This window comes from Drosophila teissieri, chromosome 3L (assembly GCF_016746235.2).
Source record: "Drosophila teissieri strain GT53w chromosome 3L, Prin_Dtei_1.1, whole genome shotgun sequence".
NCBI lineage: Eukaryota > Metazoa > Arthropoda > Insecta > Diptera > Drosophilidae > Drosophila > Drosophila teissieri.
The window spans coordinates 3,734,396-3,758,854 of NC_053031.1; the positions used below are offsets into that span (position 1 = coordinate 3,734,396).

General features: G+C 42.4%; 4 protein-coding genes across 8 annotated transcripts; 3 read left to right on the plus strand and 1 right to left on the minus strand.

Moving 5' to 3' along the window:
• Window positions 1–446: 446 nt before the first annotated feature.
• Window positions 447–23,856, plus strand: LOC122617168 (GTP-binding protein Rhes). Of its 2 annotated transcripts, none has more exons than XM_043792896.1 (5): window positions 447–570; window positions 19,875–20,707; window positions 21,013–21,206; window positions 22,022–22,205; window positions 22,264–23,856. In XM_043792896.1, exons 2-5 carry the CDS (start codon window positions 20,157–20,159, stop codon window positions 22,670–22,672), a joined length of 1,338 nt encoding a protein of 445 aa, XP_043648831.1. In that variant the 5' UTR covers window positions 447–570; window positions 19,875–20,156; the 3' UTR covers window positions 22,673–23,856. The 2 variants fall into 2 exon arrangements, with proteins under 2 accessions (XP_043648831.1, XP_043648832.1); XM_043792897.1 differs by lacking the exon at window positions 447–570 and adding an exon at window positions 5,364–5,470.
• LOC122617169 lies at window positions 7,343–8,501 on the plus strand. Of its 2 annotated transcripts, none has more exons than XM_043792898.1 (4): window positions 7,343–7,620; window positions 7,676–7,820; window positions 7,877–8,155; window positions 8,208–8,501. In XM_043792898.1, the coding sequence occupies exons 1-4, from the start codon at window positions 7,418–7,420 to the stop codon at window positions 8,475–8,477; spliced, it is 897 nt and encodes a 298-aa protein (XP_043648833.1). In that variant the 5' UTR covers window positions 7,343–7,417; the 3' UTR covers window positions 8,478–8,501. The 2 variants fall into 2 exon arrangements, with proteins under 2 accessions (XP_043648833.1, XP_043648834.1); XM_043792899.1 differs by having other exon boundaries at window positions 7,690–7,820.
• Window positions 13,067–14,808, plus strand: LOC122617173. Its single transcript, XM_043792903.1, has 6 exons — window positions 13,067–13,788; window positions 13,843–13,987; window positions 14,042–14,167; window positions 14,222–14,371; window positions 14,437–14,612; window positions 14,667–14,808. Exons 1-5 carry the CDS (start codon window positions 13,640–13,642, stop codon window positions 14,599–14,601), a joined length of 735 nt encoding a protein of 244 aa, XP_043648838.1. The 5' UTR covers window positions 13,067–13,639; the 3' UTR covers window positions 14,602–14,612; window positions 14,667–14,808.
• Window positions 14,425–16,536, minus strand: LOC122617170 (lysozyme). Of its 3 annotated transcripts, none has more exons than XM_043792901.1 (3): window positions 15,933–16,077; window positions 15,098–15,322; window positions 14,425–14,839 (listed from the first exon to the last, which is right to left on the minus strand). In XM_043792901.1, the coding sequence occupies exons 1-3, from the start codon at window positions 15,934–15,936 to the stop codon at window positions 14,616–14,618; spliced, it is 453 nt and encodes a 150-aa protein (XP_043648836.1). In that variant the 5' UTR covers window positions 15,937–16,077; the 3' UTR covers window positions 14,425–14,615. The 3 variants fall into 3 exon arrangements, with proteins under 3 accessions (XP_043648836.1, XP_043648835.1, XP_043648837.1); XM_043792900.1 differs by lacking the exon at window positions 15,933–16,077 and adding an exon at window positions 16,153–16,536 and having other exon boundaries at window positions 14,428–14,839; XM_043792902.1 differs by lacking the exons at window positions 14,425–14,839; window positions 15,098–15,322 and adding an exon at window positions 16,153–16,536 and having other exon boundaries at window positions 15,353–16,030.
• Window positions 23,857–24,459: the final 603 nt, after the last annotated feature.

A 24,459-nucleotide genomic window follows, 5' to 3' on the forward strand; every position in this document is an offset into this window, starting at 1 on the left:
AACCCCATGGATTGCTTGCTTATTCGCGGTCATTTGTTTAAAGTTCCAATTAATTGGACCGCATTTTATGAATGAGTGAAGCGAACTGGCGGCGATAAGCCAGAAATATGTTCTTCACTTTAGATGTGACATTTTGATTGCTACCGCATATGTACAAGTTAATTTCCAGCGCCAGCTGAAAAGTATGCCATGTTTTTTTTGTACAGCTGCAATGTAATTACACGAGAAGTTCAATGCATGGAAATTTAATAATACCTTCTTAGTGACACACATATGGCTGGCAGCACTAAATTTGATTTCAATAATTCAATATTAGACCTAAAGTAACAGCCACGTTCTTCGCCAGGCTAAGAGCGACTGTTGTCCTAACAGCCGAGAGGTCCTTTTAGCTGGCCAACATCGGAGTCGAGTCCTCAGTTGTCTGCTGTTCGTGGAGTGGAGCAGGACTTTCTCAGCTCCCCGGATTTCTACCAACTATCGAAAGGCACAGCCCGCGCTCTCGTACGTAAATATTTATGTTTGCGAAACTCGCGTTCCGAGTTCGCAGTTGCGACTTCAAAGTTTGAGAGTGTGAGTGCGTATGAAAAACTACGAGTGCGTTAAAAAGTTCACACACAAATTGCATTATTTCCGCGCTGCGATATATTGGCGCGTTTTTCATGGTTTTCATTTTTTTTCATTGTTTTCCCCATTTTTTCGCCGTCGTGAGTGGAACAAAAGCGTAATGTATATGCATGCGGGAAAGAAAAAGTTTGGGGCGATTGCTGTGGATGTGAATTTTGCATAAGGACATGAGGAGCAGCACCCAGGAGAACAAAAAGCGGAAGGGGTCGCTTTCATTCCGGACATAAGCACTCAGAGAAATGACAATAATCCCCCTTAATTGACTGCATTTCTAAACTCTAAATATATGCTTGCATATATATTTTGTAGGCCTTTTATTTTGACCTATATATTTTAGCTTTTCACTTGAGTTATTTTCGATTGTTTCATTTGGCAACGTGTTTTTCTAACTGCATGCGAGTATGTTACATACATTCTTGTGTGGCTGGCAGCTCGTTTATTTTAAAATTTCCATTTAAACCCACTGACTGACTTACTTGCCGCTGCCGTTGCTGGTGGGGATCAAGTAACTTGTGATTCCTGGGGCCAAGTGGTTTCTCGCCACCTGAAAATTAGTCCAAAGCCCCCCCGATTTACAGCGAATTTAAGTGTATTAAGGCATTAGGCCAGGTCTCTGCCACGGGCAGAGAACTTCTCCCTTCCATGTGGCCAAAATGTAATTTTCTTAGCACTTTTGTTCACGCCCGACGACACATGTTGTGGTTCACACACCAACTCACCCGCATTTACCGCACCCACACAGATGACAGAAGAGACACATACACACACACACATACAGAGAGACACACACACACCCACAAAGAAACCACAGACACCGATACGAATGCCCCCCGGCAGCATTTACATACTCGCCCAAACATAAGCATAAGCGCAACTTAGCTTGCCAAAGTTTTTTGTTCAACTTTCCGTTGCCGCAGGCACGCTGAGAATGGGTGTGCACTAAGCCTGACTAATTGATACCCTAACTGCGTGTGACAGGTGAGCAAAAGTATGTGGAAGTAGTATTTAATGACTGGCCAAGGAGTGCCTATAAATATCACTCATACGCAGTGTGTACAGCATGTTCTATAAGCATATTTTTAGTCACCTTTACATAGCGTACATAAGTTCTAAGCTTATTTTGCTTTATTGAAACGTACAAAGTAGCTAACTAAAGTGCCCATTGCGTACCCTACCATTACTGGTTGGCATATTTAAATGCTCAAAGTCCGGAGTTCGAAAGTAGCTGGCAGATATAATGCTTATAGTACAATCTCCGTCCTCAAATCGTCTGGTTGACGACACTCTTTTAGCTTTAGCCCGTTGGCTGTGGCACTTTGGCACTTTCGCACCCTGGGATTGCGGCGACTTTAATCGATGGGCACGCTAATAGTTGGTTACTGCGACATATGTGGGAATATATCTGATGGGGCTGCATTTCAACTCCTGGCTGCCAATCATTTCACGCTTGATTGCCGTCCACGGCCGGAGGCACCGGAATGCGGAATACGGAATCCGGAATCCGGTGCCATCCGATGTTGTCCGTGGGATCTGGGATTTGGGCTGCCAAGTCAGACATTAAGCCAAAATGCCCGGCCGAACTGCCGGCAATTCATCTAAATCAGGTTCGGGCTGGCCGGCTCTGCGGTTGTGGCTTCCAATTAATTAAAACAAATTGTATTTGCCCATGGCCATGAAACAGTGCCGGCTGCTGATGGCCGGTCATCTGCCGGTATACGAGTATATATATATACACTTCCATTCTTTTTTCAATTAATTGTGATTTCATTAGCTTCCATTACCCGCCGAGCAACTCATCCACGCGTCCACTGTTAATGAAGTGGGCGCCCCATTCACCTGGCAAGGCAGCAAGAAAGCGGAGAGGAGTTGATCCTGGGTGGATGTACGTTATAATTTTCACTTTTATTGGCTTTTAATGAATGCGAAATTGCCAGGGATTATGAATACACTTGCCCATTATCTGCTGCAGGGCCATTAATTAGATTACAAAACGTTTTACGGGCTTTGGGCTGGGGACTTACGAGATTTTCTCGCTTAAATGGAAGGTGTGTGTTTTGCAGCTCAGCTTCTAGTGGTTTCAGGCGGATTTATTTTAAGCCAACCTGTTTTTATTTTAGATCTAATTAGCTTATGATCGGGATTTATTATATGAAAATCAATTAGCCGGTGCTCCCATTACTTACGATTTCTCTAGCAAAATACGGTTTGGTGCTATTTGTTTGTTTGCGACATATATTTATATTATTTTGTCATTGTTAACTCACTGAGCATTCTTTTAATATTTAACTGTGAAATGACAAACCGTAGGTTGTAAATGCAACTGAAAACACTGCCGATGTCCTCGGAACGTCGAGCACATTGAACAAATGCGATCGCAATGCCATTGTTAGCGATTCAGTGGTCGGTCTGTGGCTAGTGAATATCTGCGACCAGGTACGAGTGTGAGTGCTCTGCTGCATTCTGGTGCCGCTTGACTTGCATTCAGGAGCCGTCTCATTGACTTGTCAAGTGATGCTATCAAGCCGGGCTTGTGGTCGTTACACTGAATTTGCTTGTTTGTTTGTCCGCTCGGCTGCTGATTCACTTGTCTGCCGCCCGGCAATTGAATGCCACTCTGCGGCAATGCACTCCTCCTGGGCTACTGGATCCTGCCTCCTGCCTCCTGGCTCCTGGCTGTCTGACTGCCATTCTGCGTGAGTCCTTTCAGCACTTCCCGGCAAACAATCACATTCATTGACTTGCATTCACACATTGCGGGGCAAACGAGTGGCAGGTTTAGGTGGGTATTACCTCACCAACCACTCTGCTGATTATTGCTTACTTATTGAAAGCGAAACTGATTCGCCAAGGATGCGGCAAAAGCAGCGATAAGTTTGTTCCCTGCGGAGGCAGTGGAGCGTGCCACTTGGCAGCAGATACGAGTACTTTTTATCTGCCACATACATTTTCCTGTCTTGCATACTCTCAAATACTTGAACACCTAAATCATTAAGATAGTAAATTAAATCTTTACCGGGTGATAATAGGATAATAAATAGGATAGAAAATGAAAATGGCATGCAAATATCACGAAAGTGTAGTAAAAACCGCAAATAATTCATATAAATCCATTTATAAAATCGCACTAAACGTTTAAACTCACATTTTGGCTCTTAAATCAAAAGAGCAAATATTGCTTCCATCGCATTGCTATGCAAATTGTTATTTATTTTCATTTTGGCATATTTATATTCCGTTTTCCCATTATTGATTTGTGACTTCAATTGCGTCGAGTAGTATTTATATTTGTGTTTAGTTATAAATGTGGGATTTACGGAAAAATAGCAAAAATGAAACTGGAAATAACCATCAAATGGCTAACGAAAAATGTTTTCCAGCAGCAGGAATTTCAAGTACATATTGTTCCAAACCAATTAAAGCCTGAAGTGAGCACATGATGAGCCCATCGCCCTGGTCATCCAATGTCCTCCTGTGGCAGTTAACTTTTAATTTCCTCACCTGAGCACAGGCACTTGCCCCACAGCAGGGGATTCCCCCACGCTGGCGTGAGTCCTGCGGCATCGTGAATCAGCGCCGCAAGCCGCAAAGGATACGCGGCAGACCGCATAAATAAATAAAAAAAAAACAACAAACAGGAACAAAAACATCAGTTGAGCCCACTTTAGAGGTAATGAGGCGGTGTTAGTGGGTCGCTGGCATTTGCCATTTCCCATTAGCGAGTCAGGCGCAGAGGAACTGGCTTATTTTCATAATTGCCGCGGCTTAGTCGCGTTCTTAGCGGCAAAAACAGCTAAAACAGCAAGAGCACCATTGTCGCTAATCAGAAATCAGGACGTCCCTCTTGTCCGCCTTGTGGCCCACTCAATAAGCAAGTTGATAAACATGCTGAAATGATTACAAAGTCAACAGCTTATTTGCCATGCCAGAATGCCAGAGACTTTCAAATCCTCAACTCGCCACTCAACTGAATCAAAGTGCGTGGCGTAAGCACGATTTCTTAATTATGTGTACCCACGACTGCACAGAAAGAAATTTAGATCTTAGGGATACATCCTCTTGAGTAGAAGGTGGCCAACATAATGCAATTACAAGTAACGTCTTACTTTGGATCAACAAATGTTGACACTATTAGACACCTTTAATAGCTATCTTCGAGATTTCTACTTAAGACTTAAGATTTCTCTTTAAAATAGCTTTAGCTATTTTTTATTTAAACGTTCAAGATATAGGAAATGATTATTTTGTGTGTGCTGTGGTGTTGACACACAAGTTGGATGGCGAACAAAGTATCTATTGGGGGAGGAGATGAGCCGGGAGTACACCCGCTTGTTGCTGGCAAAAACTTTTCATTATATTTATGATACAGCTTGACTTTTGTTTTGTTTGTTTAACTTCTTGTCAACCTACATAATCTGGAGCTCTCTCTTCGCCGCTCCCACGACTCTGTTAGGATACGCTCTCTTCTGCTGTTAAGCGAGTGCGCAGGTCGCCGGAGTTGGCAATTGAATTTCACAGTAATTTCCTGGCCACTACGACTGGCATACGCTTCAGATAATCACTCGTCGGCCTGCGAGTCGGACGTGTTTTGGCCACGGAACAGAAACGATATATATATTTCATAAACGCGGATGTTCGGTGCCCGTTTGTTCATTCATAAAGCCGTGTCCTTTTACGCGAAAGCCACAACAATCTCGCATCCTGGAGGACAACGACATCTCTCGTGTGTGAGTGCAAGTGCTCTTGTGTGTATTTTTGTGCCGTCCGGAAATAGTCGACCGAGGTGCTAGAGAAGCACACACACAAAAATAATTGCAAAGGACAACCAATTTAGTTGATGTCCATTCAGGTGAGCCAAAAATTTGTCGACAGGACATTGTTATCGCGGCGCCATTATATTGTGTGATTTCTTCTAATGCAATTTGGGGGACTATTTTTATTCGATTTGCTATTTCTCTTTTATTTGATTTTATTGTTGCCGCCTATTTGATTTGTTGCCGGACACCTGCGGGCACAGTTACTGTACACAGTACACAACATACAGGGCGTATACTTAATGGCAAGTCGGCAAACTGCCCCATAAAAGGCATTCGGGGACTTGGGTTACCAGCACAACCACGTTACCCACTCGAGGAGGTCCAAATTTTTATGGTCTGCCACTTAAGTGCATCGGTGTCTTGGCTTTTGTCTTTTGACTTTTATAGTTGCTACTTGAATTTTAAACGCCTGTCGTGTGCCCCTGTTTAAAAGCTAAGTGAGGCGGAATTTTAATGTAAATCTTTGCTGATTAAGCTGCTACACACCAACAGTTGGAAATTCAACCAGCCCAGCAGAAAGCATATATGTATGTATGTACATTTGTGCCCAGTAGACTCACATGCTTTGCATATTGCTTATCTAAATTGTTTGGTTCGTGCCTTGAGTGGGGAAAAAAACGTAGGGCCATTAAACCGAAGAAAACATATACACTCTCGGCTTTTCAGCCATTTTTCAATGTCATTCCAAGGCAGCAGAATTTTGACATAGCCCATTAATAAATTAGTAAGCTGGGATCTCCTCAGCGTGCTAATTGAGTGGTAAATGCGAGGATGCCTTGATGCCCAAGTCCTGTGAAGGACGAGCGCTGATATCGCAGCTCAGGAATCAGCATCACGCAACTGCAAATTAAAAGAAATGTTCAAGATCCAGGAACCATCAACAGCTGCGCCCACACGCCCACCCCGCCCACAAAGAAAGTAATTTGAGGCGCTTTCCCTAACCTTTCACCCCCATCCGCCTTTCACTTCCGTCGCAGCCTTTCGCAGCCTTTCACACATCTTTTAGCACTTTGGCCAAACTTTGCAGCCGCTTTGGTTCTGGGTATATAAATAAATATATTTGATATATATGTAAAGATATATATGTGTAGGAACTCTCGATGTGAGGGAGTTTGTGTGTTTGCCCATCTTGTTTTTGAACAAATCTTTTCAACAATTCAAAATGTTTACTGGAACGAATTTATGGGATCCCACATCTGTCCCCGTTTTTTCGTCTTTCTTGGCTTAAACCCTTCGAGGCCGTATACTCATTATATTCTTGTTGATTGTGGATTGAATGGATTTATACGAAAACATCAGGAAGCACATATAAAATGCAGAGCATGAGAATTCTGAGAAGTATTTTTCTGGTCATGAAAAATGTCAGCTTTATCCACCCAAAAGGTAAGACGAATCCTATAAAAAATGGAGGCATTTAAAAAGAAATTTCATTGGAAAATACTCTGTAACTTAAGATACTTGAAAATGAGCTTCATTTACGGGTGTAGCAAATTGTTGAGCACTCACAAAGCAGCGATAAAAATATACTTAAATCAGCTTCGGAGATGAGTAGATAAATCAACCTGCGCCATAATCCTTAAGACTTAACCATTGAAAATCGAGCCATCTATCATTCTGCAAATCTATTCAAGCTGAGTACAACAAGGATTCCCATCCCAAGAAGAAAAAAAAACTCAAAGAACTCCCTTTTGGCTGTCATGTGTTGCCGCTGTAATCATTTGATTTGGATACGCTTGCAAATTCCCTAAGAGTGTGTTACCCGCCGAAGTTGGGGGTATTGTTATGAGAAGAAAAAGAATAAAATCCTTCAGATACTACCCATTGAAACCCCAGATGTTTAAACCGCATGTGGCAGTTAGGTGAGCTGTAAGCTGCAGCAACAAATGCTTTGCGTGTCAGGTTTTTGTGTTTCAACTCATTTTCTCCGCTCTAAATATACTGTTGGGGTTTTAATTCACATTTCAAAAGGGGTCCCCCGGATGGCGTCGTCTAGCTCTGGTGCTAACAATGTACCACCTCCAGTTCCACCGCGTCCTGTCAACTTGCCACGCCCCAGTATGCTGCAGTCTGAACGGAATGAAAGTCACAGATCCTCCAGATCCAGTTACATAGTTTTGGTGTATCTCCTAGTCGTGGTTATACTACAGCTCGCCTTGGTTCAATGGGAACTTGTGTCATACTAGTGAGTGCTTAAAATCTCTATTTAATTGCCATATTAATCGGTATATAATCTGTAGTAAACCATTGACAGATCTCTTTTTGGGCAAGTACTGGATAAGTGTAGCCTGCATGCTGATTTCAGCTCCACTTTTGGCCATATTCCTGCTTATACGAGAAATTCGATATTTACCAATTCTCGGCTGGGTGCTCATGTGCTTCATTGTAGGTATATTGCAGCAGTACTTTGCCCAGAAAGTAGCCCATATTTCAGATTACAGATAGAGCTAATGGTAATTGGTGTTTGCACCTTGGCTGCTTACTGTCATGCACTCAGCTTCTTGATTTACTTCACCATAACTGCAATTCTGATGATCGTCTTTGTGCTAATTGGATCCTTAATTCCCTGCGACTTAACTGCTAATGTGGCTATGTTGTTCATAGTCGGCTTTCCGATATTTCTGTATAGCATATATCTTCTTATGATCTTCATGATGATTGATTCAGGCGACGGATTTTTCATCTCCTTCGCTGTATTGGTTTTAAGTATTGTCTGTATGGTAAGGTATAATTTGTTGAATTTAGTATTTCCCTTAATCATTGGCTATCCAGTTTACCATGTACCATGCCCAACTAATTCGAGGTTGGCGATATGCAGAGCTATATACCACCGATGGACTCTTTGCCGTGATCGTCCTTTTCTGTCACTTTTGCATTATCCTGATGCTTTTCTGCTTTTTGGATTGGTCACAAGCTGATACTGATTCTTCTGAATCTGATACTACTGCAACCTCTAATGATTTTATTCAAAGCGTGTCCGATGATTTCAAAATGGGACTTTTAAGTACGGGCCAACATTTTGAAGATGTAATAAATCTTTGACTGCAGTTTCTTTAAGAAACCTATCATGGCTTGTTAAATGTAATAACACAACGACTCCATTTAATTTGAATTTAAGTAGTTAGTTTAATTAAGAGGACCGTTATGTAAAGTAAAACATTTAGCCTGCAGGAAGAATTCAAACATTTAGTCGAATGAACAGCGGCACCGCGCTTATTATTCACTTATTATTGCCACGATAATCCCTATCTTGTTTTAATCAAATTGAGTCGGGACTCATCCCTCGTTGGCATAACCGAAAGCAAAGGAGCAAGCGAGTAGTGGCCATCTGGCATGTGGCTTAAAGGATTCCCCGGCTGGGAATATAAATTATCGCATTATGCTTGCAACTCAGCTTTTTCGCTCGCCGTGCCATGATACCAATTAGTATAATTACCAGGGGAAGAAAAATGAAAACAGAACTTTTTAGTTGGTAAATACTTGATGAAAAGCGCAGTTCTGCTCCGCACATTCTCTGTGCACATTGCTGTGCAGTGGGCATTAATTTTTATTAAATTATTTTAACTTTTAAGCAGCTTATAGAGCTCTGTGGCCATTGGTCTCATCAGCTGTCACTGAAAAAGATTTTTTTGGGTCAGACCACTCAGGACATCAGGCGCCTGCTAAGCCCACTCGTCGACATTATAATAACATCCATCATTCTGGACCACACACAAATGACAACAACTGCCAAAAAGTAGCACACTAGTAAAAATATAAACAAAACGGCAAAGACGCAGCAAAACATAACAAAAAAGAGAGAAAAAGCCAAAACAAGTTTTACTTGGACTGCTCACTGAGTAAACATGACATATTTTTGTTTACCCAAAACGTTTTCCTCGTTTTCCTTGTTAGAAAAGGTGGCTGATGGGCCTTTTAGGCCAGAAATGAATGGGCCCTTTGACCACCATTTAACCTGCCGTTTCGGCGCCTTCATACACTCGTCTTTATGCCTTCACATAAATATATATATATATAAATATAAATATATAGGGATATGTATAGGAATGTGACTGTTTATGCATCCAATAATAAGCAATTTCGTGCACATAATTGGCAGTGGCATGAGCCGAAGCGGACAAAGTAAATAGCCATAATTAATGTATACAACATAGATGTGACCTGACCGAAATACAAAAATACAAAAAAGCGGTCGAAGTTCACGAAACGACAGAACCTTAAAAGAAACGTTTGTCTTCAATGGCGCACAGTGGTTCAAAATCACTGTTTACCATTTTCAATCTCAAATAATAGCAGTGGGGCTATAAAAATAATAATAATTTAACCAAAAATCAAATTTAAAATGAATGTAGCTGATTACACATATCCCATAACAAAAGTCTCCTTGGGGCTATTTCACTGCCATCTGCTGAACGTTGTGTGCTGTATAATGCGTATACGCCACGTTGTACGCACTGGAAAATGTGCAATAAAGACGGGTTTTTTCATTGATACGCAAAGCAGCGATATGGGCATCTATGTTGTATAATGCAAACTGTATATTGAGTGCGGAATGTTTAAGCCAGACATTGCTGCGAAATTGTGAAGGATGAAAAGAGGGGGCCGAATGCGGACGGAAAAAAGAGCATCAGCCGCAAAATTGGCAGAAACAACAGGAAAATGTTTTTCGCCGGCGTCGCGATGCTGTTTCGCTGATGTTTCTCCGGCTGATTGCGTTGATGAAATCGCATTGACGGTCGAAAACACCGCAAAAAATAATAATAAACCAGTTTATTGAAAAAATTTGCATATGACAGCAAAATGGAAAACCCAATAAAAGAATTTATATTGTGAAATCTTTCAACCGCAGGAAGTACATCATTTTAAATTGGCTATGATGAAATAAATTTGGATAAATTTAAAGCTTTTGGTTTTTATTTTTATATGTAAGGGCTCTGCTGTGCACAGTTGTACACATTTTTAAATAAAGAACTTCAAAAATTTTATTATTTTTGGTAAGCTGACAAATGCTTGGTATTTTTTTCCGTGCTGAATCGGGAGCAACGACACATCCTGCGGATATTTGACGGCCTAGGGTGGCTCCATATTTGCAGGAAGTGCTGCTGCTGTGTGTGTTGTCGTACTTGGACACCCATCAAGGGTCTGAAGCATTCTCATTATTATAAAAAAGATGAGAGGCCGGTGGGTTGGGGACAAAATCCAAATTAGATTTGCACGTTGTGTCAATGAAGGTTTGCTCACAAACGCCGTCCGGGCGTCATTTAATTTTCATTTAATTTGGGAAAACACATTTTGGGGCGCGGGCAAGCTCTAATCAGGCGCAAAGCCTTTTTATTCTGATAATAGTAAAATTAAATAAATGCAAACTGCTGTGAAAATTTGAATCTGAATTTTCGGCTGCTCGGGTGCACAAAAGATGTCTGCGAAATTTATGCGTTGCCCGCCGACGCGGTCCTTTAATTTTCCAAGGGAAGCCATTGTGATTGTCGTGCCACGGCGTTGACAGCTGCTCCCTCGGAAAACCATCGTTTTCCACAAAGCCCAAAAAGTTCCCCGCCCCACTTGATGGCCGCCCTTTTGTTGCCTGCATCGCTGTGACATTTTTATTACAAGGGCTCATGAATTTTATTCGGCTCGCGAGCAAAATGCCGTCAATTTTATGGGTATTTCGCCCGCGCGGCTTGAAATTTTCGGACTCTGGAGCAAAACTATTCGCCCAAGACGATCGAAAAGAAATTGTGTGCACAATGCGCGCTGCCCGCAAACAACTCTAATTAAAAAAGTTTTACGTTTAACCACTTGACTTGGCCCAAACACACCCGTACCGGCATGTTACACACATGTGCACTGAGGAAAAAGTTCGAGATTAATCGAATATTTCTCATGATAAAAGAAAACAAGAAACATTATTCTTTTATTGCATGTATAGAATTGACTTTCTGGTTTAAAGTGACTTTGCTTATAGGTAATCTTATTAATCAACTTTAAATAAAGAAATGTAATAAAACTAGTGTTTATAAAAAACACAATGAAGGAAAATTCAGAAAATATTAAAACAAATTTATCAAAAAATTTTTAAGTAGTTAGAAATTTGATGCAGGATTTATTCTGCGTGCTGCATGTTTGTGGCATGTGAGTGTGTGGCTAGACAATCAAAACTTTTGCCGCAGCCGAGGGAACTTCAAAGCAAAGACAACAGGCGGCCTAGGCGAAAAGGCAGTGGAATTGTAAGTGTAGGTTCTCCAAAATGTTGAGAAATGTGGGGAAATGGGGAAAGCGGAAGGCGGAAAAGGGGAAAGGGGGCGGCAATAAAATTAATGAAGCGCCTCGGCTTTTAGCCGGCAGCCATGAGAGAGACATTAAAGCGGTTCGCCAGAACAGTTGTAGGTCATGTCATTGCCAATGTCTGTTTAAGTATGCGCTCAAAGAGCGCCGTTTGGCAGGAATTACGACGGCAGGACGACGAGGATGGGAACAGCCAGGAGTCGAAAGCCAGGACGAAGAACCCGGGACAATTTACCCGCGGGACAGCGTCCTTCTTGCTTTTGTTGATGGCGGGGGCTAATCTCTGATGTACACTTAATTATGTGGCACACTTTTGATTGCTGGCGGGGACGTGAGCAGGGTGTCCAGGCTGGAAAATGGCAACCCTTTCAGGTTTAGTCGACCATCCCAACACCCACACACTTTTTGGCCATGTCATGTAAATTTCATTTGGCAAATGCTGTTAGCTTGGCCGTCGGAGAGTATGCTATACTTTTTGACATTTTCATTCGACTTGGCAATGCAAACAAGCGAATGCTGGAAAATCATGAATGATAGAGGTTTGAAAAGGACTAACCAAGAGGGAGAGATGGAGAGATGGTTGAGGAGGAGCTCTCCTAATCTCTCTGCCAGCTGAAAAAGTTCCCAGCAAAGTTTCCAAGTTGAGCGCCAAAAAATCTTTATCGCAACCTGCAGTGCATTCCATCAATTTTGCACCACTTTCAGTTCAGTTCAGTTCTCTTCCATTCTATCTCCTCGCCGTGCTGCAATAAAGCAATCAATTTTGAGAACGCCCCTCGGCTCGCCCCCCACACACTTTGCCATCGTGGATGAACGACACCTTTGACACACGGACCGGTGAAAAAGAAGAAAAATATCGGCGTGCAGCGAGTTATTCAACCGAATGGGTAATTGTTTTTAAATGAAACTCTTTTGTCCTTGGCCATGGGCCAGTTGGTAGCAATTCAGGAGTACAGCAGTACAGCAGTTCAGCGGTTCAGCCGGTCCCCAATCAATCAAACAATCAAGCCGTGTTTATCAACAGCGCTCAATATCGACAACAACTAATGAACACGAATTGCGAGTCTGAGTCACTTCTTATCGGATTGTCTATGCCGCAGCCGCATATTGTCTGCTCATTTGGACTATTTCTGTTTGCAATATGCGCTATTTGCACATTTGATTGAATAAAGTTATGTACACTTGTCATGCAATCGAGAGATTAGGACTCAGGCGAGGCAGAAATCATCGACAACATACTAGGCCAAAACAATGCCGACTTACTTGGGAATTGCTCGCGGTAAGGCTGAAATAATGAAACTTTCCTGAAAACCGAAATAAAATGTAGGGAGAGGTATGCAGTAATATTTAATAATTTAATCATCTCTCTCTGCAAACAAAAAGTGCCTATGAATTAACTACTTGAAATTAGAAAACTATCTTATAAGTCCCATAATCCTGCGATTAGGAATTAGACACTTCCTGTAACCTTGAGTAGGCCATGAGGGAAATCATGAATTTATGCATTGCGCATACGCACTGTTTGCCCGCTATCAGTCGCAACAAATTAATGCGACATGGCAGCAATTAGTCCGGCCTGCTAAATGATTTAAAAGTTGCGCCAAAACTTTTGTCTTCCCTCGGCTTGTTTGTTCGCTACATTTTGCGCAAACTTTTAATTATTACACACTTGCGAGTTGTTGTTCAATTTGTTCGCGATGCTGCCAGATTATAAACTTTTGTCGAGTTCAATTATGTACGCCGAATCGTCGTCATTGTTTGTTCTAATTCGCTTCCATCAACTTTTGTGCTCTGGCCGGCTCATTTCGATGTGCAATTAACGCTCGTGCCCGGAATGGCGTTAATTTTTTATACGAAACTTAGGACGACTCTGCCTTAGACGGCCTGGTGCCCGAAATCAAACTATATTTCCAGTTGCCATGTTCGAGGCAGATATCACCATCTGGCCGTTTTTCCACACGGAATCGGTGGTCGAGAGACGAAGATATATCATGAGGGTTATCCTGGAGTTCTGCCTCTTCGTCGTTATAGGATTTGTTCACTGGATTCTCATGCTAACCTTGCTGCAGTAAGATTTTTGGTTACTAAACATTGTACTTTTCATTAATTTAAATATAACTAGCGATTGGTTTCTGGACTTGGTAAAAGAGCACTCATCTGCGTTGCTACTAGCTTTTGTTTTTGGCATTTTGCTGCTGTTCCTGTTTGCCATTGGTAAGCCGCTGCGGAAAATGTCCTGTGTCAACTGGCTGATTACGCTTATTATCGTGGGTATCCTAACACTCGAATTACCCAACCATGTAACCCCATAACCCATTAAGGTGGAATGTCTGGTGGTTTCGCTCAGTGTGCTGATCATATCCTCGGGAGTACTTTACATGCTAGCCGGATTGCTGATAGTCGCCCTGGCATTTGTGCTATGCACACTTATTGCTGCTTTAATGGCGGTAAGGCTGGTGCACAATGAGAATATTCGAAAATAAACAAATATCCTGCCATAGTATGACCTCACTGGCACCGGACTGTACCTATATGCCCTAGCTACTGGTACTTACATACTGAGCATATACTCTTTGGTATTGCATGCGGTGCTCGACGTGATCTGGGGATTTTATCTCTTCGCATTCTGCATCGGTTGTGTGGTGATGATGGTAAGCATTTTCCGCATTTTTCGCAGTCTGCAACTGTCGGCAGCATGACCACAAATCACTTGCAGTTCCTCATGTATCATGTGCAGTGCATCATGGGCGGAAGAAGGGCCTCGACCAAGTTGTTCGATGACAAGTTCGCCGCCCTGCTGCTGTTCCACGAGTTCATAGGTCTCTTTGTGCTAACCCTCTACTGGCGGCCCATCATGCAGCGCCTGCAGTTGAAACAATAAACGAGCAATCGGTACTAAGTAATCCCACTGTATTTCAAGCAGCTCTCCAATCTCCTCTCCTGCAGGCTCCCCAGTGGCTCCTGCCTGTGGCAGCCGCCCGGTCCTCGCATGTGCAGCATCACATGATCCCGACACTCGATCCGTCCGTCTCCATTGCAATCCTTGCCTCCATACCGCTGCACATAGCTCCGCACAATGCGCTCGGCGCACTGGTCATCCACCACGCATCTTCCGTAGTCTGTTCGGTGGAAGGATGAGAGGTGAGAGGTGGGAAATGGGTTAGTCGGTGGCCATTACACGCTTGTGGCAGCCTGACAACAACAGGCTACACATGCACAAACTATGCAACAAAATCTTGAAAATTCAAAAGTATGCCATTAAGGTCAAAATCAAGTTTGATATAAGTGAGAGAATGGTGCAAAGTACTTTAGAATGGCTTATGTTTCGAATAGTTGTGATGTTGTTGCAAGACATTTTTGCTCTGTGTATTCATTACCCTGGGCGAGTGAGTCGTCCGGGTCAATTATCCGCAGTGCGTCCTGCCAGTAGACGTGGGAGATGCGATAAATACCACACGGCTCCTCCGGTCGTCCTCGATTCCTGCAGATTGCCGGAATATTATCCGTGGCAGTGGTGGCCATGCAGGCCAGGCACTTGGCACTGGGCTCTGGGGAGGATGTGGCAGGCGGCTGGAATGTTGTTATCGTCCGGGTCTGGGCAGCTGCAAAATGCATTCCAAAGAGGGCCCAATTAGCCGTTTAATCGAAACTATTTACCACACAATATGGCTTACAAACTAACATGCAGCATAGTTGGCCGAGAGTTACCCATAGTTCCCATAGTTCCCTGGGATGTAAATAGCTCATAGACCTCACGTTTTAACCGCACACTCCTTGTAAGTTGCCAAGTTTTTGGAGTATGTTTTATTAGCAGAATTGCCGAAGCAACTTTAAATTGCACTTTTATGAACTTTAAATTGATGTAAAACATAGTTCTGTCTGTACTTTGGCCTTAAAAGTGCAGAGTGCGTTGCTAAACGAAACTTAAATTGAGTTCACATTCGGTGTTCATAAACGTGCTGTTATTTAAGAAATATAAGTCTTCCGTCGGCAAAATAATTGTTTCAAACTAAAGTTGCCAAGTCGAACTTAGGGCAAGGGGATGAACTATAAATCTATACTTCAAGTTCGCAATCTGTAGCAGATGTGTATTTATTATTAACAGTTTAATTTCAAACATTTAAGTGCTTGACTGTGCAATGACTGTCACTATTTGAAATGACTGATTAAAAGTCGAATAAAATATGTATGACCATAGTAAAAACAACTCACACATTGTATAGTTGTTGTGCAAGCTTTCATTTATAATCGCTATAATTTCAAAACGCTGACATCTGCTGGCTCATCTTATGGCAATTCTAATCAGTCAGCTGGGAAAGAAAGAAACAAAGGCAGAGAACACCACCATCCCCACAATGAAAACCGCTTATAAAATTAACCAAGGACTAAGAGCCTTCTAGCGATTGAACAAGGGTCCTTGCGGCGCACTCACCCACTGCCGCAGCGGTGACCACGGGAAAGTCCTCCGCCAGGACCTCCACTTGGTCTCGATCCTTGAGATTGATGTGCATTCGGCCCAGATGATGCTTCTGTCTTAAGTGCATGTAAATGGCGCCGATGATGAGCAGCAGTGCGATGAAAATGGCGCCCACACTCAGCACTTGCCGCGTGCAGCAGGACCTTCGAGTCCAGCGTTTCCGCTTCCGCCCTTCCCCGGACATTGACAGCGCTTCGGCGTATTCCTGATGCTCCGCCAGCTTGGACTCATCCGCTTCCACATCCTCGCTGTACTTGGCCAGTTCCGCCACACTGCTGCTGCAGGTGGGCTCCATGGCGAACTAGCTTCTCGCCCGGCTATCGCGAATCGACTAACCCAAGTGAGTAGCTGGAACACTCTGTGGCATAGTAGCATACATACATAGTTCCAAGTTACAGGTGCTGCTCGAGATAACCTCCCCTCGATTATCGCTCAATGTTGTCGGCGTAATTGATGCCCGCTGCTTGCGGTTTCTACATTCTCTGGGTTTTTTTCTTCCGACCAGCTAATCTGTTTCAGCTTTTGTTTTCCATTCCCCGGGCATTTTGATGGTTTTCCTCTCGCATTCAAGTGGCGCTCACCATGGAGATTTTTCCTCAAATCCGCGAACATCAGTAGTACACCTCAACAAGTTTAAATTGCATGTGGTTTCATTCGCATGAATGGCACGAATTTAAACTAGTATTTTGTTTATTTTATAAACTCTTGTATTTGGCAGCATTCATTTTTCTACTAACACTCGAACTAATTCTATCGAAATTATATCGGAAACTGTTTTCATTATGTGGTTGTATAAAAATATTAGCACAGCGGAAAATGATCAAAAATGTGGCATCTGCATATAATTAAAAGTTTTGTTTATTTTTAATATTTTTCTCTCATCTTTCATCACCATTAACTAGGGATTTTATTGTAAATTCTGATGATTTCTTCAGGTGTATCCTTAGATTGGGTGTCGATGACACTCCGCTTCCATTTGCGACATGACAACTTATGGCAGGCGTCCACTGAAAGGGGGGGAAATGGGTGGCGATATTTGCCAAATGGGAGGTGGTGGGTTGGTGGCTGGTTTGGCTGTTAACCTTGCGCATTTGTATGCGCGAATTGTAAACAAATATGAGAAATTGTTGAGACTCTTGCGGCGAAATTGGAACGCAAGTGGGGGCAGCAAACAACAGCAGCCGTTTGTGGCAACACCAGGATCCAATGGAAGGAGCGGCATCCTTCGCAAAGGGGTGTGAACAGGACGTGCTCGAAGTGCCTCCTGAAGTGGCACTTCTTCATACGCAAACTTACTTCACGACCATCGAAATCTGTCAACAGCAAAGTGTGTGTGTACCCGTGCAATGCATCCTAAAACACTGTAAATCTCTGTTTACTCCCCATTTATTTATATTATTTTTCTAAAATATCTTCGATCAAGTTTCGTTTGCTTTCAAGTGGCAGCAAGGATTTCTCTGTCTTTCGAAAAGTTTTCATTGAGATAAGCTGAGCACAAAGTTATTGACACCTAATCACGCGTTGCGTTCTTGGACTTTACACAATTTTTACAAACTGCTTTAGAATGTTAAAATCCATGTACTGCGGAAATGCCAAACAAAACAATAGCAATTATTTTTCAAGATTTTAAAGGCGATAAACGCCGAGTGCACAAGAGTTTGCTTAGTTAATATTCATTTGGATTTAAGTTTAATTTATTTAAGTTTAAATTCCAATAAATATAATATTTGCTGTCTGTTTGTTAATAAATAGTTTGGTTATTTTTTGGAGTATGCAAAAATATGCTTGAAAATTAGGCAAAACTAGCGTCCCCTCTTTCGGGACGCCTCTGGACACATCCTGCACAGGTGCTCGGCAAATAAAAGAACTGCTCCGTCACTTAGTTGATTATTCTTTCAGTTTTTCTGTACAGCAGCCTCCTTTTCCACATTGCCTCGCCAATGTCACCATTGTCTCAAGGCGTTTCCGTTTCCCATTTCGGTATGTTTTTCTCTCTCATATGGCCAAGGCAAAAAGTCATTTGTATGTTTTGGGGCTCCTGCCCCCCCACCAACACGTGGCCAGATGAAAGCACGAGCCAGACCACATGCCAAAATCAATTATGGAAAAATTACCAGTAGTTGGGCTAAATGGCCTTTATATGGTTTGGGTTTGGGATTGGTATTGGGATTGGTTTTGGGGCACAAATGTTATAGGGGGGTGTTGCCATGTATGTGAAATAATATGCGATGAATTCTTTTCTTTGCAAATTTTCCACTCCAGTTCGTTTTGTGTGCTGGCATTTAAGACCTCGTCCTCTTGCTCCGATTTTCCATCGCCAGCGGAAAATGCACGAAAACGGGAAAGGAAAATGAAAATGAGCTGAAATCTGAACACGAGTACGAGCACTCGGAGAGCACTTGGTGCACTCGATTATGGTGGGCGCCAAGCTGCCGTTGGGGCGGTAATGGTAACGGTAACGGTAACGCCTCTTTCCGGTCTGATTTTGCCACCCACTTCCTCTTCCCGCCCAGTTTGACCACCTCGTCCTTTTGCTGCTGCTGCCGCTGTTGCATGCGATATGCATGAGCTGAGCCAATGTGGCCATTCCGGCTGATGTACACGGGGCACGTAGCATGCTAAAACAAAGTTAATTAGATTTGCGGCAAGATGCCCATTATGGCTTAAATGCGGCAGGGGGTCAGGCAGTAGCCCTTTTAATGTAAGGAGTGCAGCTGGTTTTTCAGAATTTCCTTTTCATTGGTTTTGATGAACTTGGGCGCATGCCAATTTCCACATCAATCCGTGCCAAACACGATTTTTAATGCTCTTTTCACTACTTGTACAGAATGAGTAGTGAAAACTGCAATACAATTATTACCAAGTCAGCTTTGTCTATAATTTTATTGTTTAGTTTAGCTTCAAATGTTACTATAATAATTTATGATATTCATGCATTGTTTATTGTTTTGCCAATGACATACATTATTTATTGGAAACAACAATTCGCTCTAGAAACATTCATAGCGCTTTTGTTATTTTAGTGAAGTTGAACTCAATTTAAATTTGTGAATTCGATCATTTTCCAAGCCGATTAGCATTTTCAGTTAGGATTAAAGTTGTGGAAACCCAAAAATGCAGTACATTTTGGCAAACAATTCACTTCACTGTGAAAAATGAAAACCATTCAGAATTAACTGAAGCTTAGTTTAGCAACGATTTTAGTTGGCAAACCTTTTCCGAAAATCCGCATTTTTAAGGCGGCTCATGTAGTTGGAATTCATCAGGCTTAAGGTAGTCAAAATTTCAAAGTTCACTTTATTTCACCAAACATTCCATCCACCGCCACAAAGTGGTAGAAATGTAAAGTTATTTTGCTAACAATCGGATTTAGGCAACTTTGCCCAACTGCAGATAATCTGAATTCGGGTGACGGGTATGTGGTAGTCGAGGATTCATTTTCCACTTACATTTTCCTCTTGCATTTTCCTCTTGCTTCACCATTGGTTTTTGTGTGGCTTATGCGTCTGGATGGGCCACGGGGCAATTACCGTGCTTAATGGCCTCCAAAATGTTTGCCACCACCACCACCACTACCACTACCACCACTCGACTTTTTCTTGCCGGTTTCTTTGAGCAAATGGCGTAACTTTTTTTTACGTTTACGAGCTGATTGCATTTTACATCTCTTTTTGCAGTTGGAAGGCAGCGGAGGCAGCGCGTCTAATGCATTTCGTTCGGGATAAAGTTTATACCATTACGGCGGCTAGAGGGACATATGCAAATGTCAGCTTGTTAACGACAAAGTTGAATGATTGAAAATGCAAATTGCAACCGCAACTGCTAGGCAAAAAGACAACAAATACAACAACAGCAGCAACAAAAAGAAGAAGTGCAATCGCGGTGCATCAGCACCACAAATTAAACCACCGGTGGTGCCGACGACAACCAGTTAAAGTGGCGGAAATGACAGAGTCAAAATGTATCGCTGCAAAAATTGGTTTTGTGCGCGCAGCAACAACAACAACTACGTCGATGTGGCACTAAGCGAGGCGCCACCCATCCATTCCGCTGCAACAGCAACAACAACAACAGCAGCAGCAACGACACCGAATAGCCGCAACTTTAGCGCCAGCAACAACAATAACGTGCGAAGCAACAGCAGCAAAAGTAATCAGCAATCGGCGGCACAAAGAGGCGCCGCCACCCAAGCCGCCCACATTCCCACACACCCATATCCACACCCACACCACCCCAGCACCACCCACGCGACCGATGAGGCGTCTCCACCACAGGCGCACGTGGTTACCTTCCTGGACGAGTCCACTGCAGGCGGGAGCAACGGTGCCGTGACCAGCAGCCGCCTGGTCACCACCGCCGAACTGCACCAGGCCCACATGCTGGAGCACCACTCGAATCTGGACGCCATCGAGCAGGCGGACGACTTCATCTACGGTCCTGGCGCAGGACTCTCGCTGTGCGACGACAGCCTGCCGTCGGCCAAAAATTGCTATCGCCTGGTCATGCTCGGGTACGTGCACTGAAAACAATAATGTTTGTTTGCTCCAACTAAATAGTTGTTAGTGGAAGCTGTCTAATAGTATAAGCTTCTTTTCAAAGTCTTTGATTTTGAAAGCTCTTTGAAATTCCATGTTACCATTTATTCCTTGATCCTTTTCAAATTCAAACTTCTCTCACTGTATTAATCATCGAATGCATGACGCCCATTCGAGTTAATTTTGAGCTTTCATTGGCGTTTCTTTGCATTCGATGAGTGGACAGGATGGCGTCAATTTCAAAATCCAATCTCGATTTGCAATTTTCCTTCCCATGCAGCTCATCACGAGCCGGCAAGTCATCGATTGTGGCACGTTTCCTGGGCAATCGTTTCGAGGAGGCCTACACGCCGACCATCGAGGAGTTCCACCGCAAATTGTATCGCATACGGAATGAGGTCTTTCAGTTGGATATTTTGGATACTTCTGGCTATCATCCGTTTCCCGCAATGCGCCGTTTATCATTTCTAACTGGTGAGTGTGACGTCTTGGCCATCAAATAGTTGCATGTGTGTGCGACATTCCAAGGATATTCGGCAATCGGCCGGGAAACGCACGTTCTATCACTTAAGTTGTCGACTGCCTTCATTGGGTGCCATTTAATGTCCTATAAATTATCATAAAAATCAGGCTCAGCTGCTGGTAAACAAAGTTGGCTGCCATACCCTTTCGACCGACATCAATGGCATGCGTACAGTTTTCGTAACTTCCTGCTGATATTAAGGGTGTCACATTTATTTAAACTATGATAAATGGACCTGCGATTATGTTCAAGGACCTTATAACTAGCCTTACATAAATTAAAAGTTTTTAGTCGTGCATAATTTATTGTAATTGTTTAATGGAACACTAATACTCTAAATTGTTAATAATTTAAAGCTTACTACTTGCCTTACGACCAGTACCCCATTATTTCTACGAATATCCCGAACATAATAAAAACAATTCTTTTTTTGTCGTCACGCCCACCCAAAAAGTACTTCATACTCATAAAAATCTCTTTGAATGGCTCCCAGTAAGTAGGGTATTCATGTCTCACTGGTATGCGTCTATTGATTTTCCCACACCCAATTTTCGGGTATCCGAATTACCCTAAACAACCCAGAACTCCTCACACACAATCTGAAGCACATTAACATAGGGGAGATGAGCTTCAGATGTCAGTATCGTTTTATATAGTGTCTGGAAAATTGCGAGTGCGTAGGTCATAGATGCGGGGCCATAAATAAGCAATAAATTTGCATTTGCTAAATCAAACGACGATTAATGTTCGCCCTTTTTTGTTGCAGGGGATCTCTTCATCCTCGTCTTCAGCATGGATTCCCGCGAGTCCTTCGAGGAGGTGGTGCGCCTGCGGGAGAACATCCTGGAGACCAAGTGGGCTGCACTGAATCCCGGCTCCGGGTTCAAGAAGAAGAGTCTTCCAAAGATACCCATGATATTGGCGGGAAATAAATGTGATCGAGACTTTAAGTGAGTCGTGGTTATGAAATCAATGTGGAAGTGATTCTAATAACTACTCTTCCCCCAGAACTGTGCAGGTGGACGAGGTGATGGGCTACATCGCTGGCCAGGACAACTGCTGCACCTTTGTGGAGTGCTCGGCTCGTCAGAACTATCGCATCGATGACCTGTTCCACTCGCTGTTCACGGTCTCCAATCTGCCGCTGGAGATGACCCCCAATCACCATCGTCGCTTGGTCTCCGTCTTTGGGGCGCCCTCGCCACTCCCACCACATGGATCTGCGGTGGGCGGGACGAAAAAGAATGCCCTGTCCATCAAGCGAAGATTCAGCGATGCCTGCGGCGTGGTGACCCCGAATGCCAGGAGACCCAGCATCCGCACCGATCTCAATCTGATGAGATCCAAGACGATGGCGCTGAACGAGGGCGAGGGTGTGAGGAGTCCTTCGCGCTGGAACCGCTGCGCCCTGATGTAGAAAACCAGGGCAGTGTGATAGTAGTGATGAGCGGATCCATCGGGGATATCGGGCAAAATTCCGTTAGATGGAGCAGAAACTAATTATAAACGCAGCGTTTGGGTGATTTCGATATTATAGTGTAAATACTCGATTAGTCAGGTAGTGGCAAGTTGAAACTATTAATTAATTATGCATTTAGCACCTTCTCGCCATCGACAGAACAACAGGCAAAAGCCGCGCAAATTGTATTTTATTGCATAATTAAAATCTGAAGGGATACTTGCATTGACTGCCCCTCACCTCTGCTTGACCAATTGTCCAAACTGAATAATTCTATGCACTTGATGCTCAGTTTTGCCTCTTCATTTCTGCATTCAATTTCGCATTTTAATTGCATTTGTAATTTCTGATCGTTGTAATTGCACATTTACTTGACGCACACACGCAAAATAAAACCAAAACGCAGAGGACAATAATGTTAAAACGTATTCGGAAATCGTATTGCGGGAACCGTAATTGTTATTCAAATTTATTTTATAGATTTAGCCAATTGAAGTTACATGAATTTATATTGAACTTATTTAATGTTATCGTTTATTGTTGAAGATAACAATTTGAACATTTGACCTTTCGACACATACTCAATTCAACTCAACTATCAACTTTCGAAAGATTGCATATCAGCCAAAACTGGAACAGAATCACACCGAATCAAAACTGTTGAAGGGAGTCTTGACCAAAACTTGATACCAACTAACTCTACTGTAACACTTGTACACCGATCTACGCGAATCTAAGCCCAACTATGGTTAACTATATTGCAAAATGAAAAACTAAAAACCAAACAAACACACTTCTAGCGTTAAACCGAATTTATCAGATCTGTTCTCGACTCGGTTTTTGGTCCCTTAGGGCGGATATCTAATCGAGAACAGCTCCGTAAGTTTAGAAATTCGAGTTTCAATCTAACCTAAGCAACAGCAACAATTTTCGCGAGTTTAACATTTATAAAGTATTATCAATAATGGAAGTAAACAACATATGCGTTTCATCGCCAAATGAAACCAAGACCAAATGATTATTCTAGCTATACCAATGAACTAAACGCTAATATAAAAAGGTATTACCTAAAAAGTTATTAAAGAATTCAAGCATACATATTTTAGGCAATTATCGTTAATGTAAAAACCAAAAACGAAGTGCAAATATTTACAAAATTCGCGTTGGGCCAAAGTGCACAAATATATAAATAAAAATTAAACTAAGGATAATACCCGAAATTCGGGCGATTGTTCTCCAAAGTTATATTGATTTACGATTAACCATGAAAGCTAACTTTTAAATGCTTTGGATTTGCATTATTTATTTACATGTTATATATATTGTAAACGATTGAATTACGATTAAATAAAATTTGAAACATATACTACAGTTTTGGTTTGGAAATTTGGGTGAAAGCTTCTTTAACATGGCAACGAAAACATCCTTTAAGCTCCAAAGCTCTGGGATACAAACAAACTTTGGTAAAGCTCTGCTGAATAGAAGGATAAAAGTTCAACAGTGCTGCGATAAATAGTTCACGATGAACCAGTAACTCCGTGTTTGTTTATATATATAGTTTTTTATATTCACTTAAATCTATAATCATGAATATTAGGAGCATACAATACAATTTTGACATGCACATAGACTGAAGTTATTGTAGAATTTATTCTTTTTGCTGAAATCAACCATCTAAATTTCCTTCATATTATTTAAGTCTAGTAAGGACTTTGAAGCTAAAAGTTCTATTACACGTCTTAGCC

Coding starts and splice junctions, on each gene's coding strand:
- LOC122617169 (XM_043792898.1), top strand. CDS start 7,418: ATGGCGTCGTCTAGCTCTGGTGCTAACAATGTACCACCTCCAGTTCCA. Junction 7,821..7,876: donor GGGTGCTCATGTGCTTCATT/GTAGGTATATTG, acceptor TTCAGATTACAG/ATAGAGCTAATGGTAATTGG. Junction 8,156..8,207: donor TTTTAAGTATTGTCTGTATG/GTAAGGTATAAT, acceptor TTGGCTATCCAG/TTTACCATGTACCATGCCCA.
- LOC122617173 (XM_043792903.1), top strand. CDS start 13,640: ATGTTCGAGGCAGATATCACCATCTGGCCGTTTTTCCACACGGAATCG. Junction 13,789..13,842: donor CTCATGCTAACCTTGCTGCA/GTAAGATTTTTG, acceptor AAATATAACTAG/CGATTGGTTTCTGGACTTGG. Junction 14,372..14,436: donor TCGGTTGTGTGGTGATGATG/GTAAGCATTTTC, acceptor AATCACTTGCAG/TTCCTCATGTATCATGTGCA.
- LOC122617170 (XM_043792900.1), bottom strand. CDS start 16,492: ATGGAGCCCACCTGCAGCAGCAGTGTGGCGGAACTGGCCAAGTACAGC. Junction 15,323..16,152: donor GGTCACCGCTGCGGCAGTGG/GTGAGTGCGCCG, acceptor TGCATTTTGCAG/CTGCCCAGACCCGGACGATA. Junction 14,840..15,097: donor GGACGACTCACTCGCCCAGG/GTAATGAATACA, acceptor TCCACCGAACAG/ACTACGGAAGATGCGTGGTG.
- LOC122617168 (XM_043792896.1), top strand. CDS start 20,157: ATGTATCGCTGCAAAAATTGGTTTTGTGCGCGCAGCAACAACAACAAC. Junction 20,708..21,012: donor TATCGCCTGGTCATGCTCGG/GTACGTGCACTG, acceptor CTTCCCATGCAG/CTCATCACGAGCCGGCAAGT. Junction 21,207..22,021: donor CCGTTTATCATTTCTAACTG/GTGAGTGTGACG, acceptor TTTTTGTTGCAG/GGGATCTCTTCATCCTCGTC.